Raw genomic sequence first — 18,350 nt, forward strand, 5'->3', positions numbered from 1 at the left:
AAAAAATAAAAAAAAGCGTTCAACTCATATTTTGCAGCTTAACATTCACATTAGTTACTTTGTGAGCGCTATGCTAATATACAGGTGGTAAAAATGTAGTTTTACAGTAATAATGACAATAATTTAACCATCATCTTTTATTGTACTTTCAACTAAAGAAATATAGCACTCAATACAGAATTGACCAATAAAATTTAAAAAAAAAAAAAAAAAGGCATGAATGGTATGCCTCACCAATTCATCACTTTAGTGCTCAAGTTCACTGAGTCCATGTTTACTGGCAGCCATTTTTTTGGATGCTTCCAAATGAGAACTGCTGCGATAAATCTGAACAAGCACAACTACAGCAGTTTGTCAGCAATCATTCCAGTTTGAAAAAAACACAGCTTCAACCTTATAAATAAGCACAACTCTAATTAATGATGCTGCAGCACATTATTTGCAGCAGATAAAGCTCATGATTCTGGGGAATAAATTGTTTCTAAAGGTGGTGGGGGTGAAGACTGAAGCACTGCTCCGTTAACATGTTTATTTACTATCATCTACATAAGTGTGACAGATGATAGAACAGATGAAGGAAGTAAGCAGGGCCGTCAAGAATGTCCTTTCACAAAGGAGAGCCATGTTTTCTACTACTTTCCAAGATCCTCCTCCTTCCATGTCCACCCCTCAACATTAATACTGACTCTGATGGAGACTGTTACCTTCAGTGCTATCTGACCCCCCCTGCCACGCTGCAGGTACATCATGCCCTGGATAAGCTTGTTAAAGTGGCTGGGTACAATCGAAGTCAGGGATGACTCCTGGTGAGTTACAGACATCTTTATTATCAAGCTGAAGAACATAAAATCTCTCATGTGAAAAGAAAGGCCACAATGGAAAGTGTGCAGCAGACATGTAGTGTTAACAAATAAGAGTCATCAACAGCCTCGATGCTGTGGAGATGTCTGGGCAGATACGGTCTCAGACTGCCCGCTGAGAGACCTTGCAGGGACAGAGGGGGCTACGGATAGACTTCGAGTTAATCCACTGCTGCCCTCCGTGGCTTTAAATGTCATTTAGTGGAGATGAAACTTGGCCCCTTTCTTCCTGTGGCCATGGAAAATGAGCCAAAGATAGACAATAACGTGAAACTGCTCAGGTAACCCACTGAGAGTCTGTCAATGAGTGGAATCACCTACCTGTGTCCCCCAGGCAACCAGAGTGAGATCACTTCCTTCCTGTACGATCTCAGCCTGCGAGAGCGGGATAGTGTATGGCTCCACGGGAACCTGCTCCACTGAGGGGGGGGGGACAAAAAAACAAAAAACATACACATGCATAAGCATTACATGCAAGGTGGAATACAAACTTTAATTTAAAAAAAAAAAAAAAAAAAAAGGTGAAATCCTAAAAACACATTCATTCATCATTTCGCCACGAAGTCCGGGATTTATATGCAAAATGCTCTGATCCCAAACTAACCACGCTTCCATTTTAGTCTACAGCCAAACTAGACGACAAACTGGTCAAAAACCCAAAATTCCTGCTCTTGAACATTTTATCTGGCTCTCTTCAAATGCTTCTTTTAGGCTTTTTCCAGAACCTCATCTCTCACCACAGCCAGTGTGCTTTTATCAGCACAATCTAATGCATGATCTAATGAGATCCTCTGCCAGCTATGGGCTTGTAACTCTGATTAATCTTGACAACAACACACTGGGATGGGGTATCAATCAGAAAAGGGGCCACATAAACGGAATATCAGCCCAAAAGGGGGAGCCTCGCAGCCAGCCCCTCTTTGAACTAAAGTCCAAGATAAAGTGCATGTAAGTATATGGTTTGAATAAAAGCTATTAAAGTCTTGGAAAACATTAGCACAGTCATGGAATTTATTATAATGCAAAAACTTATCATAAACTCAAACTGCCATCACTTTTTAAACAAGCAGCTTATTAGCAATATTTATACTGCACAAATGCAAACGTTTCATCTCTAAATGCAGCATTTACTGTCTTTGAATCTCATTCACCATTTTTTTTGGTGTTGGCTCCCAACTTTGAAGCACACGGGATCTAAAAGTGTGAGCGGATTTTGGAGAAACTTAACTACTAAAAGCATTCCTCAAAGGCAACACATAAAGTTAAAATTACAATTAGGCAAAGTAATTATACTCTGAGGAGACGCCGAGTTTGAGACCTTTCTGGAAACCTTGAATGGTTTCCATGTTTCTTTAGAGCCTGCGAGAAGCTGTAAAGGAAAGAAAAACTGCCCATCCCGACGGCTTTGGAGAATCACGTGTAACCTCCTGTTTAGGATTCCAGACGAGAAAGAAAACTGGCCAACTGAGTGGAATAATAGCATTTTTCAGAATGTTAAAACTGAATTATGAAAACTAGGTTATGGTTTAACAAGTGGAATCTCAGGCACCACAAAACAGTATGGCTTCGATGGGACAAATGAGTGGTTTTTGTCCTCTTCTGTGCGAGAAAGGGGAGGCCACAGCAATAAAAAAAAACATGACTTCATAATCCGAGCAGAGATCATTAGAGGCATATGGCACGAGAGCTGGTTTGCTCTGCCCCTGTAGGAAATCAAAATAACCCTGTGCACGCTACCACTAAAGAACCCTCAGTGTGAAGCAGATTTGTCAAAACATAAAAGCCCTTTTCAGGAGGCAATTTAACGTGTCAGTCACAATGGCAGCCTTACCAGGTCACTACTGGTACAACACCTCAGGGCTTTTCCTGCATGGAGATTTTTACGTATTTAACCCTAACCCTGGGAAGCAAGAACCAGGCATCTTAAGGGTCTGATTTGCTACAGTATCTATAACTTGCTATACTGTGTACTCCTGCATGCTGAATTCCAAATACCCACCTGGACAATGGCTTCATCTGCAATGGCCTTGGCATGTCTGCATACAGCTGTAAGTAACATTAAAGTAAAGGCCACCCATGTCTGTATAAGCTCATTTAACAGCAGCAATGCAATGCACTCATGACAGAAAAGGGGTAGACAACTATTAGTTACTGAAGGTGCCTACCAGCTGTTATGTGTGAATTATTATATCTTTATTTATATTTATAATAACTGCGGCTGCTGTTACACCCAAATTTCCCCTCTGTGGGACAATAAAGGCTGTTTCTTCTTCTTTCTTCTTATGTGTTCATTTGAGCTTGATGATACGGCTGATTGTTAAGTGCTGCCTCTTACATAGCTTGACGTTTGTCAGACCCTTGTAAATGCTGTTACGTTTGCCATTTTTCCATCAGAAAATGTTACAAGAAAGCAGAAGGGCTCTCACAGAGCACATCCTCAAAGATGGTCCTTTGTCACAATTTAAAGAAAGTCATCCAGAGCCACAACATTTATTGTGTCCCTCTGGACCAGGTTCAGTGAAACTCAGCTGAGTCGTTTTTTTTGGATAATCTTGCTGACAAACAGTGCCCATCACCCCTTGGCCCTCAGCTGAGCAGAAGACTAAATAAAAATAAGAGAGCAACACCTCTTATTACACACAATATCTTACAGATGTACTAACTGATCAATCCTGCAAGAGGCTAACAGCATCACCAGAGAAATAATGCAAACCAAAACACCTGCTTTCTACTGGCTACTATTATTGATGACAACTGATGTTATTAACTACATCAATCTGAAATATGACATGTATTGCATTTTCATATCCCTTATGAGTCAATTGCCAGTCGGTAGCTACAGCTATGAGGTATTAAAGGCATCAATAATGACAAGTAAAGAAGTATCTGCTTTTATATATTCTGTCTGTTTTTAAAAATGCAAACAGATAAACATCAGTTAGGAGACTGAGTCTATTAAGGCAAAAGCTTTCTGACACTCAGGGCACCACAATTAGAATTCTGCATCCTGCTTCAAATTAGGGCATAATCATGTTGTGAGTTCTTCTCATTTGAGGGCTTGCTGGGACGTATGCAGGATGCTGGGACAGGTTCTAGCTCCTCCATGGACTCAAAACTGTTCACTCTTCTAATGGATAGACAGATAATTTTACTCATGTTCACAATAGGACACTGACTGCTTAATAACATTAACATTTTCTCTAAGACTGCACCGCTTTACAGTTCTGCCTGTAAAGAAAACCTTCAGCTCACATCATTTTTTTTTTTTTTTTTTTTACACAACTTAAAATAGTTATAGTAAATCCTAATTTATCAAAAAATAAATAAATAAATAAATAAATACTTTATGTGCCACCACAGCTCATGCTCACGGACAACATATAGCCCAAACTGATCACAAGTGAGCAAGGCCAATAAATAAATTGCATAATAACTGAAAAAGCCTCCAAATGTGTACCCTGTGGTATTAAGAAGTACAAGTAGATTGCTGAAATAACCACATGTGACAGACCATCTCTTTACCAATTTACAATTTTTTTTTCTTAAGGAAAAAAAAAAAAAAAAAGAGTACAGATTCAACAGCATGTTTCAGTTTTTCCACATTCACTCAGTCTACACTCATTACAAAGAAACACTGCTGTCGTAACTCAAAGAAATGACTCCTTGGTTTAACCGCCTTACTTCAGTGTGGTATGGCAGCTACGGGTGATGTCTTTGTCATTAAGAAGGCTGTGAAACTAACAATAATTCTGCCCTCTGCCTCGAAAGAAATGAACCGTTCAGACAACCACTCTCATGATGTGACCCATTCATTCTCTGCCATTTTCACTCTTTACAAAGCCATCAAGTGGCCCAAACTGGACTCTTTGGCAGGCTGGTTCTGGCGCGTGAGCTGTTTGACACCCCTGCACTAGCTGGTAGCAGGGCTTCTACCCCACTGTGCTTCATGTACTTCAAATAGTGAGGACTGAGCTCAGCAGATCACACTGGAGTTGGAGCTTTTTATGAGACAAGCCTTTAGAACTGATTGAGTTTATACATAGACAATCAGATAAAAGCAAAAGAGAAAAAAAAAAAAAAAAATCAGAAAACAGAATACTGGCCATTCTGTTTGCATTATGCCAAAGCTAGATAAAATAACAGTCCATTAAACTGTGGAGGAAATATCCTTGTGTGAATTATAATGCTGTGTTTGTGTGATTGCCCCCATATGAACCAATCACACTTGATGTGGTCTGCGTCGTCGTGCACTTATATTTGTGGGGAGGTACATGTCAGGCTGTGTAAGCAAAAATAAATCAAATAAAAATGAAACTATTTAAATGTGTTATCTCTGTTGCAACATCCGTTTGTGCTAAAGTCCTTCATTAGAGTATAAACTGCTCAGCGGGAGAAAGAGGCACATTTCAAACTCTCATCTGGTTCCTGTCAAAGCTGGGAACAGTAAAAAAATGGTTCTTTGATTATCTTGGTACAAGTTAAGTCTGTCATTACTATAACAAGTTCAAACATCATCTTTAAAAATCCATCTCTGTCTTAAACCTTGACTATCAAATTATCAGCATGTGGCTGAGCCAGTACTGTTTTGCCACAGCTTTTAACAACTGTTAGCACTTTATTATGGTGTCGCTGGACACCTCTTACTACAGCAGTGTGCCCAAGGCCATGCTGGCCTTAGGTTTCTCCATGCTACCCCCTAGACACTGATGTTCCCTGCACTGAAGGAGCAGAGGGGGAGAGGATTCAGCTTGTCACTGTCAACACTTCACAGCCCATTTAGACAGCTTGCTTCACACTTGTGGCCCAGCTGATCTCAGTCACATTGTTTGTAGTCAGGCGCACTGTTTGTTTGTCTTGCCTCACACCTCTAAAGAGGGAGAACATTTGCTTTTCATAAAGAATCCAGGCGTAAAGATGGGGAAAAAAAAAAAAAAGAAGCTGAGAATTGGACAACTGAACAAACCTAAACAAGGCTTCAGTTATGCGTTGATTTCACAGTAACTTACATACAAACCAGCTTACCTGCTGCTCTGTACAGAATCTTAGGCTCAAAGAACACGCATGGGTTGTTGTCAGCAATACAGGAGAGGAGCAGCCCTTTGGCCTGAATTGGACCACGAGGTATTACAACCTGAGAAACAAATTACATCTGTTAGGCCAAATAACAACAACTTAACTGAACATTCTCTAGCAAACACAGTGGAATATTTAAAAGTTTATGAAGATTTCATATTTTACAAGCACATCATGGTGCCAGACACATTAAAACATGTATTCTGAGTAAAGTGTTAATTCAGGCAGATCAGGAAGCCCAGCTCACCCACAATCCCAGCAGATCAGTTGCTGCTGGGTTCAGCTGCACCAGCATGCCCTGACGTTGTCAGGCATGCACACAAGCATGTAGGGGCCATGCAAACTACTGAGTACCATTTTGGGTGGCTGCAATGAAATTTCAGCAAAATGGGCTAGCCTGCAGCATCATTTTTTCCATGTTGAACTTTGAATTCAGCCCTCTGCAGGTTGATCATTTTCATTTTCAGTCCATACCAGTACAGATATCCAACATGATTTTCTTTTTCGCCCGTTGAGATCTGATGCGTTTTCAAAGTGTTATGTTAATTTTTTTTTAGCAGTGTGTTTGAGCTGCTTCAGCCTGCCTACACAAGCCACTTTGCAACTTACCTACTCCTCTTTTTTTGTGCTGTATCTGATTTAATCAATCTTGCTGTTCTTGCTGCCTCCAGGTTGCAGGAAAGTGTGCTCGACCCACTGTATGTATTCTACAATGCGCTTAAAAGTGTAGGCACATACCACAAGAGAGCCATGCCTCCAAATACATATTACTGCAGATGGAAATATCACTGTTCTTTTGCCTACAGTGGTCCTGTCTGAACTTGCATTTTAGTCAAAAACCAGGTTTAATAACACCACTGTGCATTCACCAGAGCTGAATCACATCTGTGTGCTGGGACCAACCCTCAGAAAGAGGGAACAGGGCTGAGAATATGAAAAGAATATATATCAGTGTTATCAGTGTGACCTTTTACAAAAACTGTAGCTGTAAACTTAGTAGGCCTCAGACTGAGGTATACGAGAAGCCTCTGTGATTAAAAGCAGTTGCACTAACAGTAGCACACAACTCTGTTTCAGATGTCTGCAAGGACTGAAGATGAATAATTTCATTCCTCAGGCGCTGTTCACACACAGAGACCCAAAGTCACAGGCTCTTTGTCTTTCACAAGACCAAAAAGCACTTTGAGTGCTCAAATTGAGTAGAAAGGAGCTCAATAAGTACCAGTCCATTAACTATTTAAAAAAGCTTGCAGGTGTGTTTAGCGCCAAGCGCGATGTTCATACTAAATTTGCATGATAAGACACCCACTTTGCCCAGCTGCTTCTCCACCGGTGCAATGAGATGTTTCTGCATTTCTTTTTTTTTTTTTTTTTTTTTCCCCCCTTTTCTCAATTATGTAATTCTGAATGGCAGAGATGCCGACCTCTACAACGAGCCTTTCCTCTTTTGCTGGAGTGCTTTCATTTAGTTGAAGTGCAGTTAAGTTAAAAAAGCTGAGCTGGAGCGAAATACAAGTTCGACTGAAAACTGTGTCGCTAACTACTTCAGATATGCCAAGTTTAAACAGTTCAAATACATCAGCGCCGACACAAGTCAAACTAAACTGTATATTTTAACTAGATTAGTGCCTTAATCAACCCTGCTTTTTACTATTGTTGTGGCAATTCACAAAAACAGCAAGTTTGGAGTGCTTTTTATTTGTGTCACTGAATAATGAAGAAAAAAAAAAAAAAAAGAATCTTCCAATGAACAGTTTGCTTCTTGGCAGAAATGTTCACAAACATCAGCAATAATATTAACTGGAACACATGATTCGGGGCTTTGGCTTACTTACTGAAAAGCTGACCTACAATATATTTCATTTTTGATAACATTTATAGTTCTCCTACGATGTTTTGCAAGGAGACTTTTTAAATTCTGTTTCTGAGGTGAAATTCAGATTAATGTCTGAAGGAAAACACATACAATGAACTGGTGGGCTGACCTTGATACCGGGGCAGTGAGCAAAGAAGGCTTCGGGGCTTTGAGAGTGGTAAAGAGATCCGTGTCCGACGCACCCCCACGGAGCCCGAATGGTGAGTTTGCCGCAGTCAAACAAGTCTCCAGAGCGGTAGCGGTACTTGGCTGCTTCGTTGACTATCTGGAAAGGGACCGATAGTGATTTAGATTAACGTGCCTGCAGATGAGTAAGCATTAAACAAAGATCAGCGTATACTAATTCTTTGCAAGAGACCCAGGATGTTGCAGCAGCACAAACAGTAAGGTTCAGAACACTATCATGTAAATATGAGTGAAACTACTTTGCAAAAACTAGAGCACTTTCTTTGGTTTCTGTGAATAAAGACCTGGCTTTACATGCAGAGGCATTCTCTCTGCTATTCCCCTTAAAGATATTAAAAAGCCACTTAATTTTTAACGAGCGCCATCACCTCAAGTGTCTTTGGTTTCTTTTACATCTACGGTTTCAGATACTGGGCTTCCTCCAAAAAGGTGTCCCAATTTTCCTCCCCTGAAGCTCAGGTGGACTGTTAATTCAGGTTTTATGTCTCTCTAAGGTCAGTTTGGACCACATCGTGTTAAGCGAGAACACAGAAGCAGAGACGGATCCCAGTCAAGGCCCGACACCAGATTTAATCTACTGTTTGTCTGCATCGCAGTAGGAGACTCTTAAAAACTGGCTCCATAATCTCATATTTTCTTTCATGTCACCTTGACATAGCAGCAGAGACTCACATTTATCTTGTGGTGGGCAAGAATACACAGGATGACACTCGTGTCAACATGTATGCATGGCTAAACAGCAGCGCTGCCTACTGTGCTGCTCAGTGTGTTAACATCACATTAATCTTCTTTAGCAAAGCGGTGACGCAGGGGGTTGAGGAAAGGGCTTCTTTTGTTCAACTGATTTTTCAGTACAAGGCTGCAGAAATATTAAATAACAGACATTCAAGGTCTTCCTGCAAGAACTATGAAACACAAAAGGAGACAGAATACGAGCATGAAAAACAAGGCAGTTTTTTAACCACAGTCTTTTGGTTTTGCTAGAAGCTTCTAATGGTACAGAGTGTAAGATGCATCCTTGGATCAGTTCTATACCAAATACAGCTACATGCTGATATTCATACAAGAAAACCACTAGGAATGCAATCCAACAATACTGCACGTTCATACCCATACTTTAAGGCTAATTTGTCATTCTCTTGACTTGGATCATGAATTTTAAGGTTCAGTAACACTTGGTGAAGTGAAATTGAACAAAAAAAAATGCACATTTCCAAGTTTTCTCCAGTAAATGAAAAGAAAACAGATCAAACAAGCAGGATACTCATACTTGTGTCTGTTCCTCTGCATCACAGACATTAAACTGGTGGAGTTCTGTTGTTGAAACTGCTTTGCTCCTATGACACTGATGCTCACAGTTGGTCATAGAAAAAAAAATTCAAGCTGAACAAAAACAATTTCAGCCTCAGACTGTGACCTTTTTAATGGGTGTAAAATTGATTTTGTTGCAGTTTTTAATCCAAATTTTAAGTGTTTTTCAGGCATGAAAATTCCATGTGGCTTTTTCTGGTATCTGCAAAGTTTGGAGGGCTTAAAACTACTGGGAAAAAAAAATAAGGCAAATTAAAAAGGACCCAATTTCAACCCATGCACTTGCAGGACCTGTTGCCAGTTTCCTCAAGACACTCATTAACAACATCCATATTTCTTGACTTGCATGAATAGCTTACGTTACTTTGTGTCATACCTGGTCAAAAGCAGGAAAGATGTAGTCAGCAAACTGGATCTCAGCAATGGCTGTGGCACCGGCAGCAGCTACACCGATGCCAAATCCCACAATCCCCTGCTCACAAAGGGGAGTGTTGAAGACTCGGTCCTTACCTGGGGAGAAGTTGATGTTTTAAAGTTTTAGGATTGCTGGATAGCAGACTGAATTTAATTATTCTTTTGGGGGAAAATAACCATAATTTTGAGAGAATTTTCTGACACTGTTCACACTTGACTGATGAGATTCCAGAGAATACTTTGTTACAATGCCATGTGGTCCTAAAATAAATGAACTGAGAAGCTGATGACAGCTCTAACTAACCAAACCTGTGATGAATACACAACCCCCATGGAGTAAAAACAGAAATAAATAAACTATTTTCCATTCTCCACCCTATAATCTGAGAAAGAGCCGCAAGAGTGGGACACTAAATTTGGGTTGAGAATGTTATTTTTGCTCTCATCTTTGTGTATTTGCCAATCCAGTCTTTTTCTGTTTCTCTGGGACGTGTGCTTCTCAGCAGCAAAACACTGCCCTTACGTGCCCTCTGGACTCACAGAGTTCAATTAGCAACCGCGGCACCACAAACCCCCAGAGGAACGAACAATTAAGTGATCAAAATTTAGTGCCTCGCTGCTCAGACTGCAGCCGACCTCAAGAATGCAGCTTAATGTGAAAGTGACAGTAAATAACGTGTGTGAGCTTCTGTCATCAAAGCAATCAGTAGTGTGTAAAGTAATGACAAAAAAGTACAACTAAGTGATGCTAAAATTGTGCCCCTTGAGTCTAGAATGCAGTTTTAAATAGACAACATGGAGCTTTTATAGTGCGCTGTCTGACACCCACACTGCTTTCAGTGAAACAGGCTAAACAGGAGTGAGAGGAGAGCGAGTACGCTGCGGTTTTCAGGGAAACAGCAATCAGCACAGGCCAGCAGCAAGAGGTGGAAGGACTGATCACCGAGGTGAACACATCAGTCTCGTAAAAAGCCATTCATACAGAGCCCGCCCTGCATTACCCTCTGTTGTGTGTAATGGCTGGGGGGCAGAAGCGTGCACCATCCCTTTCAGTGTTGAGAGGGATAAAAACAGCTTCGCTCTCGTCACTGTGCACAGGGATGAGATGGAAAATAATGATCCCTTTCCAAAAGGTCAACACTTCTGACGTCAATGAAAACAAAAGGCGAAGCCTGCTACTGTAGGATGCATTTGAGACTTCTCGCCATTTCCAGACTGCATACAAAATCAACTGAACATGTAAACAAGAAAGGAAATCTATTGACATCCAATTATCCAATCCGCCCGTGAGAAACGAGGAAAACAATTAAATTCTGTCACTGCGAGCAGTCTCCACACTCTGTTATGGAGGAGCTGAATTTAACTGAAGACACAGTGATTTGCTATTTGGGTGCTGTTGCCATGTCATGAGACATTTGTGTACCCAAACACATTCATTGCTACGATGGCCAGCTATAGAACCAAACTGAAGTGGTCATCTTCTTTTAAATATTGTCCTCACTGAACTCTCACTGCGGAGACAGAGAAACTCTTTTTTTTTCTTTTTTTTAAATACTAAAATGCACATTTTTCTCTACAGGTGGAAATTTGAAAAAAAAAAAAAAGTAAGAATGCATCTACGTGCCAAACTTTATCATGCAGAACCGTTGGATGCAGTACGTTTTCAACCGGCTGTTTTTATGTGCATTTTAATTTACAGCACGAGTAAAAGCTTTTAATACTTGGCTCAGGTGGAAATGCGTCACTAAAAGCAGAATCGAATGCAAACATGCTAATTCATGAAGCATGTGGCTTAACTGTCCACTGAAACTCAAACTGCCCCGGTGGAGTCACAAAAAGAAGGTCTGCGCGGGCCTGTGGAGTGGATTCTAACCTTCCTCAAATCGCTACATTCAACAAACAGAAACGCCACATTTGCCACACTGCTTCAATTTATTTATTTGAGGTTTGATTGGCAGTCTTTTAATTAAGTCATGTCTTGTTCTGCAGTGGCCCAGTAACAGCATCTGTGTGGAGAATTAGCTCCACCAACTGCTTCTCTGTGTGGCCAACCGCTAATAGTTGCAGAGGGGGAGTTAAGGGAAGACACATTAATTAGTATTGCCCTTTGAAGATTTTCTTGATATTCAATTAAAATATGTTCTACTTTTGAGTGGAAACTTGACAACATGAAAAGCACAAGTATGACTACAAAAAATAAGATTAGCAGCTGACTTCTTTAAGCTTCTTCAGTTCAAGGCCAGGCAGACAGCGCCTCGTTTTAATAACCACAAAGGAGTCACAGAATTTAGAATTCTTAGGCTCGAATAAGAATTTTCATCCTACACAGCGTGCAGGGGGTCTCCCTACCTCAGTTTACCACAATTCAGCATTAATAAACCCTAACATCAATGAGATGTGTCAAGATGATACTTGTCTTCCCTGAGCCTGGTTCTGTTGGAGGTCTCTTCCTTGTAAAAGAAGAGACCTCCAGCAGAACCAGAGGAACCTGACTGTTGGGGTTCTCTCTTTAATACAGTACAAAGTGCCTTGAGACAGCTATTGTAGTGAATTCTTGTGAATCAGATTGACGTGAATAAACAAACCTGTTCTGTCCCCCTGTGAGACACAGCAATGTGCCACAAGGCATCTATGAGCTGTGACCATTACAGCAGATCTAATAAGCTATCCCTTATTTTCAGCCATATACTGTATACTATGTTAATAAAGCAATTATAAATATGGCCAAAATTTAAAATTAAGAAGTCAGTATATGTGCAACTAACCCTTGATTGCTGGAAGCTTAGGCTTGAGACAGCTCTAAATGCTCATTTTAATATTTTTTCTCTAGTCTTGGCTCTCTGTGATGTAAATAAAAGTGGATATTCCTAATATGGTCATCTCATATAAAAGCTACACCTCACAGTCTTCTGAATATGAAGGCAAACTGATCCTATTCAAAGTAAGCAGTCACGTCATGACTGCTCAGTTAAAGCTGAATAAGACATGTGGAAACCCAAAAGCACAGTTCTTGCATCACCTGGCAGTCTGTAACAGGTTACATGATACTTGATTAGGAACAGAACAGAGTCATCATTAATGTTATTATTAGAACCTGTTATTTTATGACTATAACAAATCACAATATTAACTGTAAAAATGAGCTGTGTGGCAGGCCTTGGGTCACGGTGAACAGACAAGATTAAAACATTTTTTGAAGCCTTCTTACAATATAATCTAAATACAATAAATAAAAATAATGTCTGTTAGCCATAACCAAGGTTAATCAGAGACAGCCACTAGTTGTGTTATGGATTACACCTGTGGTTCTCCTGCTGTGACTGCATACAGGGAAGATCCTCTTCAGCAGGATCGTTCTAAACAACCTGCAGGCTTCTGAATGCACCATTTAATAATATCAGAAAATGCAGACAAGATAATGACTTCAAAAACTCATAACAGTGAGCTTCATACTACATCAGCTCACTGTATCAAGCTAGGAAGCCTGTGCGCCGATAGATCATTCTGGTCCTCTGGGTGAACACTGAGCAGTAACAGGACCTTCTGAGATCAGTGGTGGGTGGTGAGAGTCTTAGCAGTGTTCTGCTGCCATCTAGTGGCAAAAATCAGATAGAAAACAAGTTACTGACATCTTTTTTCCCTTCCAACTCTGCAATTGTGACTTTTGAGTAGGATAACTAATGCCTACCAAATACTCAAAGACTTAAAAGATGTATGAAAGACTAAAGTCTGGCAACCTCTCAGGCCTAAAGACAATTCAGAGTCTTTAGTCACAGACTGTAAGATTTTGCAGACTTTGGATCTTGCGGGATCATTATTTCCAAGACTGCGGCTAGATTCTCATGCTTGTGACAGAAATTCTGAAGGTGAAAAACCTTTGAACAATGGAGCGGAAACAGAGAGACCACCACAGAATGGGACACAATATTTCCCAATGCTGACTGAGAGGGCACCTATTGTTCTATTGTTCAACTGACTGAACTTCACTTTTTAAATGAGCCAAGACAAAAAAAACAAAAAACAAAAACAAAAAACCTCAAGATAAGGAAAACATCTGACTTAAGCCAGTGCTGACTTAGTTCTATGGCCATTTTATACAGTGTTGCCAGATCTCGCGACAGAAACAAGCAACCAGCTCTATGAAAACAAGCCCAAAAGAAGCCCGGCCTCATTGTGTAAAACTGAGGCCGCTTTTAAGCAGTATAGCTCTATAGTAGTATAGCTCACTTATTTGTTTTGTCTCATTGTGTTTTGGAGCAGTAAAACCCATGGTTCTTAGCCTCATAGAAGAGAAGGGTGCACAGTTTGTGTGTGTGTGTGTGTGTGTGTGTGTGTGTGTGTGTGTGTGTGTGTGTGTGTGTGTGTGTGTGTGTGTGTGTGTGTGTGTGTGTGTGTGTGTTTCTCTGTATCAGCATGTTGAACTAAACCAGCATGGTGAGCACATATTTCACACTTGCAAAATCTGGGGAATGCCTTTGGTACGTCTCCCATTAGGACCGCAGCTACTTTCAGAGGTGTATGCGGACACTTTTTTTTTTTTTTTTGGGGTGGTGGTGGTGGGGTGACAGGAGGAGGGGAGGTGAAGGAGCACAGGGGTGCCTAATCAGCGCCGTTCCTGTTATTGATCATTTCATATTCACAGCTGTTAAATACAGAAAATGCAACTAGAGAAATAATTTCGTCGCATCGTTTCGGCGCCCCCCCTCTTGTGCGGCGCCCCTATGCATTGCATATAATGCATATCCACTTTTAGCACCGTCTCCCATCTGAGCTCGGATCCATTCTGTAAGTGCGCTCTCTTTCACCCACTCTTTATTATATTTTTTTTTCTATATTTTCCCCACTTACTGGAGCTCATTCTTGCGCTGCCTCCTCACTCTGGGCTGTTATGAGTGTTTGTTTGGTTGTGCGCCCGGTTGAATTGGGCAGGAGCGATAAACAGGAAACGGGGGCTTGGAAAGGACAAACTACCTACCACTCGTCTTTTGCTTTATTATAGGGTGCCGAGAGGTATTCAAGGAGTTTCACTCGGAAAGACAGTCAAGCCCAAATAAGCAACTCCACGTTCAAAAACAAGCCCAAAAAACCGCAACCCGCGACTCACAAGCTTTGCAAGTGACTTTAGAACAAAAACAAGCCCAAAGTCGCTTATAATAAGCGGACTTGGCAACACTGATTTTTATACCAAGCAAAACCAACTTTGAGAAATGTGACACTGGGCATTGGCATGGAATCGCTGAAGTCACTTAAAACGTTCTTTGGTATAAGGCCAATGTTAAACCGGAAAGCAGCATCTTACCATATTTGTCCCTCAGCCCCACTGTGCATCGGAACACTCCACCAAAAGCAACATCTTCCCCAAAGATGACTGCAGAGAAACAAGACAGTACAGTCAGCATTGTGTGTGCTCCTCAGCACACAAATACAAAAGAGTGGAATGCACCGTAAGCTGGTGCAAAATGATGTCCTTGATGCTGAAATCATGTGAAATTTAGCCCATAATCCAAAGGTAACCTTACTTAAAGTTACAGTGTCTAAACTTTTCACCACTAGATGTCAGTAGATTGCAGATACTGAGGTGATTTGTTGAGGATATGCTGAACTTGTTGAACTGTCTGTTGGTAAGAGATTTTGTTAGCTGCTGAACAAACTGAAATGTCCCTCCATGGCATACGAACACCTATGATTTCTCTTCTCGTCTGCCTTTGGTGTTTTATGTGTGTGACTGGTCTCTAGCCACATATGTAAAATGTGATAAGTCAGAAGGGGGATGTGCTTCCCAGCAACTGTATTCAAATATGGTGGAGGAAGATGGTGGCTTCCACAAATCAGCACCCACTCATTTGTATTTTTAATAGATTATAAGTTTATGAGAATGCATCAATTTGTTGGAAGATGTAATTACACACTAATCTATGTGTATTTAGGTAGTCACAGCTGGTTTCTCCCATGAAGGATTTATTTACCCTGGCCTGTACCTCTGACCATTTAATAATCCAGATGTTCATGTTTTGAACAGAAAGAATTGAGGAAAACAATGCATGAGTAATACTGAAAACTTATTGGAATATTGCCTTTTACCTGCTGTAGGATCGTTGGCCAGAGTGTTGTCCAAGGCACTTGTAACTGACTGGAACAAGTTCATCTTCTGGGTAGAACCTTAAGGTTAAAAACATAAAATAAAATGAACAACTTCACACATACAAAATACAGATGTATTAATCATTTGTCTACACTCTGCATTTGGACTGTTTAACACAACTATGATTCATCCTAACAGGTATTACAGGAAAGATAATCACATAAACTTGGCAATGATTTTGCTGCCTTCAATCAGTGATGTACACACTTTGTGACAAACCCTTGGGGTTTGCATCAGAAAAAGCATCCCGTATAAAAGTCTGCCAAATCAGAAATGCTGAGCTACCTGCTGTTGTGACCCCTTGTGAATGAAAGGAGCAGCTGAAAGTAGCGGTTTAGATCGAAATTATAGAAAGGCTTTTTAACTATGCAGCCCCCTGTTTGCAAGCGTAATTAGACAAATGAATCAAAGGCTTTTTTTGCGCACAGATGTGTCATTCCTTTGTCATTGTCTTCATTAATTAAGCAGGTAAAAACAGTGGAGTTAATTCCAAGCAGGGACTTGAAAGCTGTGGCTGTGAACCCTCAATATACAGGAGCCTTGGATGCAAGTGAAACAGACCATCCTTTGGATGCAAACAAAACAAATATAACAGAGAGACAGTATTAAACATGAAATGACCAAATCACCATTTTGGTTTTGGTGATGGACAAAAAGGCCAGATTAGTCTTAAAAGCCAAAGCAGCTCTGGAACAGCAACTGTAGACCTAAATCAGTGTGCTGTAAAATTGCAGGTGATCAGTTTCTGTCACGCCATTCATTCTTAACGTGGCCAGCCCAATAAGTAATAACGGTTATCCGGTTCTGTAACTGAACTATTCTGTGAAAAAATAAGTCAGGTATTTATTATTCCAAGCACACCTGAATGCAAAACCGTGCTGACAGAGCGGTCAAAATGCCTGACTGCGGGCTTCATAACTGAACGGAAAACCCGCATGCAGCTGTTTCCTACTAGCTGACCACAGCTCAATGATGGCTCGGTTCTTTTGTGGTTCCAAGGTTAAACTGTGGAACCTTCCAGTTCTAAAAAGCACAACTCGGTCCTCATGTTAGCCTGTTAGCCAGCCACTCACCATACTGGGTCGGGACGGGGTCAGGCTGGAAGGTAAAGTGTGCCGCATGTCTTCGTTGTGCTTTTGTGCGGGAGCTGCAGCTCGGCGATAGTTTTAGCAGGGTAGCCCCAAAAGAGCTAGGAGCGATGGAAAGTTTCGGGTTTGCACCCCGAATGAGGAGCCGCGCAGCAGCCGCCATCACTGTTGTTGTGACTGAGCAGGAAGGACAAGATGAATCGACGAGTGACGATCGTCTATTAAAACAAACGGAGAGGTTTACTGCATTTTTCTAGCGCTAGATCACCATTCCTTTTGTATTAAAGTACGATAACTGGTTGGCGTTCAAGCAACTTATTTTGAAATATAGATTTTTGCTGTGAAAGTTTCAAAAGCTATTAGCAGCATTAATCAGAATATGGTCAGGAAAAAAAGCTGGTCGGGAAAGGTGAAGCAGAGAAAGGAGAGTCTGCTGTTTGTGGTTTTCGGGAATAGTGGTAGAGTGAGAACTCTTCTTTTCTTCCTGCAAAGGCTGTGATTGGTCAAAAGGGAGGGTGGTGTGCGGAGGACACGCAGGTGTCTGAATTCATTTCACTCAGAAGGTCGAAAAGCGGCGGGTGGTGTTTTCCAACCCAACTTTTGATCATTTTTGGTCCATGTATATGAAATGGATCAATAGAAAACCAAACTTTGCTATATTTCTAACCGACAAACCATGATTATAATTCTCTTAGGTGAAAAATAAGAAAGCAGCAAAGACTCATGTCTCAAAAGAGTATTTGAGACATACTATAAAATTATCGACTAATATAAAACTATTACACCATACCTCATCTGTCTTTTAATCATTTTTCCTATGATTTATATTTTATTTTATTTTAATGAATTAATTTTGTTAAATCAAATTGAATGGAGAAAGAATTAGGCATTCAAAAATAATGAGACACTTGAATGACAAATAGCTTCATAGTCGTGACAATCCAATATCATTGCTGTAGATCCTAATGGTGTGTTGCATCCTTCTCCCATATGCTATTCCAGCATTGCTCCATCTCCAGCCTTGGTGGTGGGGGTGTTGTGTGTGTGTGTGTGTGTGTGTGTGTGTGTGTGTGTGTGTGTGTGTGTGTGTGTGTGTAACTGTCTCCCTGTCACTGAAAGTACACCTTGGATGGTGCAGTGGAGAACATCTGATTTATTCTCCTGGCTTCTATCTTTTTGGTATAACTCTTCAAGTGGTTAGCCAAGGCTGAGTTTTTGCTTACCAGTTTCTAAGGTCTCAGGTGTGGACAGCTTGCTGTACTTCTTAGGCACTCCTTTCTCCAGTTCAGATACTGGCTAACTTCCCTCCAAGCTGCCTTAATCTTAGCCTCTAGTCTTTTTTTCCATGGAGGGTACTGAACCTTGTGACTGTTGATCTTATAGCCAAGCATCTCAATTGA

At 40.8% G+C, this 18,350-nt stretch overlaps 1 protein-coding gene across 2 annotated transcripts in view; it reads right to left on the reverse strand.

Annotated features, from left to right (window-relative positions):
* Window positions 1-17,155, reverse strand: part of bckdhb (branched chain keto acid dehydrogenase E1 subunit beta) — a 57,739-nt gene extending 40,584 nt beyond the window's left edge. The window contains exons 1-7 of one of the 2 annotated variants that reach the window (XM_030749808.1): window positions 16,936-17,154; window positions 15,802-15,879; window positions 15,020-15,088; window positions 9,683-9,816; window positions 7,919-8,074; window positions 5,883-5,991; window positions 1,182-1,279 (exon numbers count right to left, since the gene is read on the reverse strand). In XM_030749808.1, coding sequence (XP_030605668.1) covers window positions 1,182-1,279; window positions 5,883-5,991; window positions 7,919-8,074; window positions 9,683-9,816; window positions 15,020-15,088; window positions 15,802-15,879; window positions 16,936-17,113 — 822 coding nt within the window. In that variant the 5' untranslated portion in view covers window positions 17,114-17,154. Of the gene's footprint in view, window positions 1-1,181; window positions 1,280-5,882; window positions 5,992-7,918; window positions 8,075-9,682; window positions 9,817-15,019; window positions 15,089-15,801; window positions 15,880-16,935 lie in introns of both variants that reach the window. The other variant, XM_030749809.1, reaches the window with a different exon arrangement.
* Between the last annotated feature and the right edge of the window lie 1,195 nt (window positions 17,156-18,350).

Source organism: Archocentrus centrarchus, chromosome 16 (assembly GCF_007364275.1).
Source record: "Archocentrus centrarchus isolate MPI-CPG fArcCen1 chromosome 16, fArcCen1, whole genome shotgun sequence".
Lineage (NCBI taxonomy): Eukaryota > Metazoa > Chordata > Actinopteri > Cichliformes > Cichlidae > Archocentrus > Archocentrus centrarchus.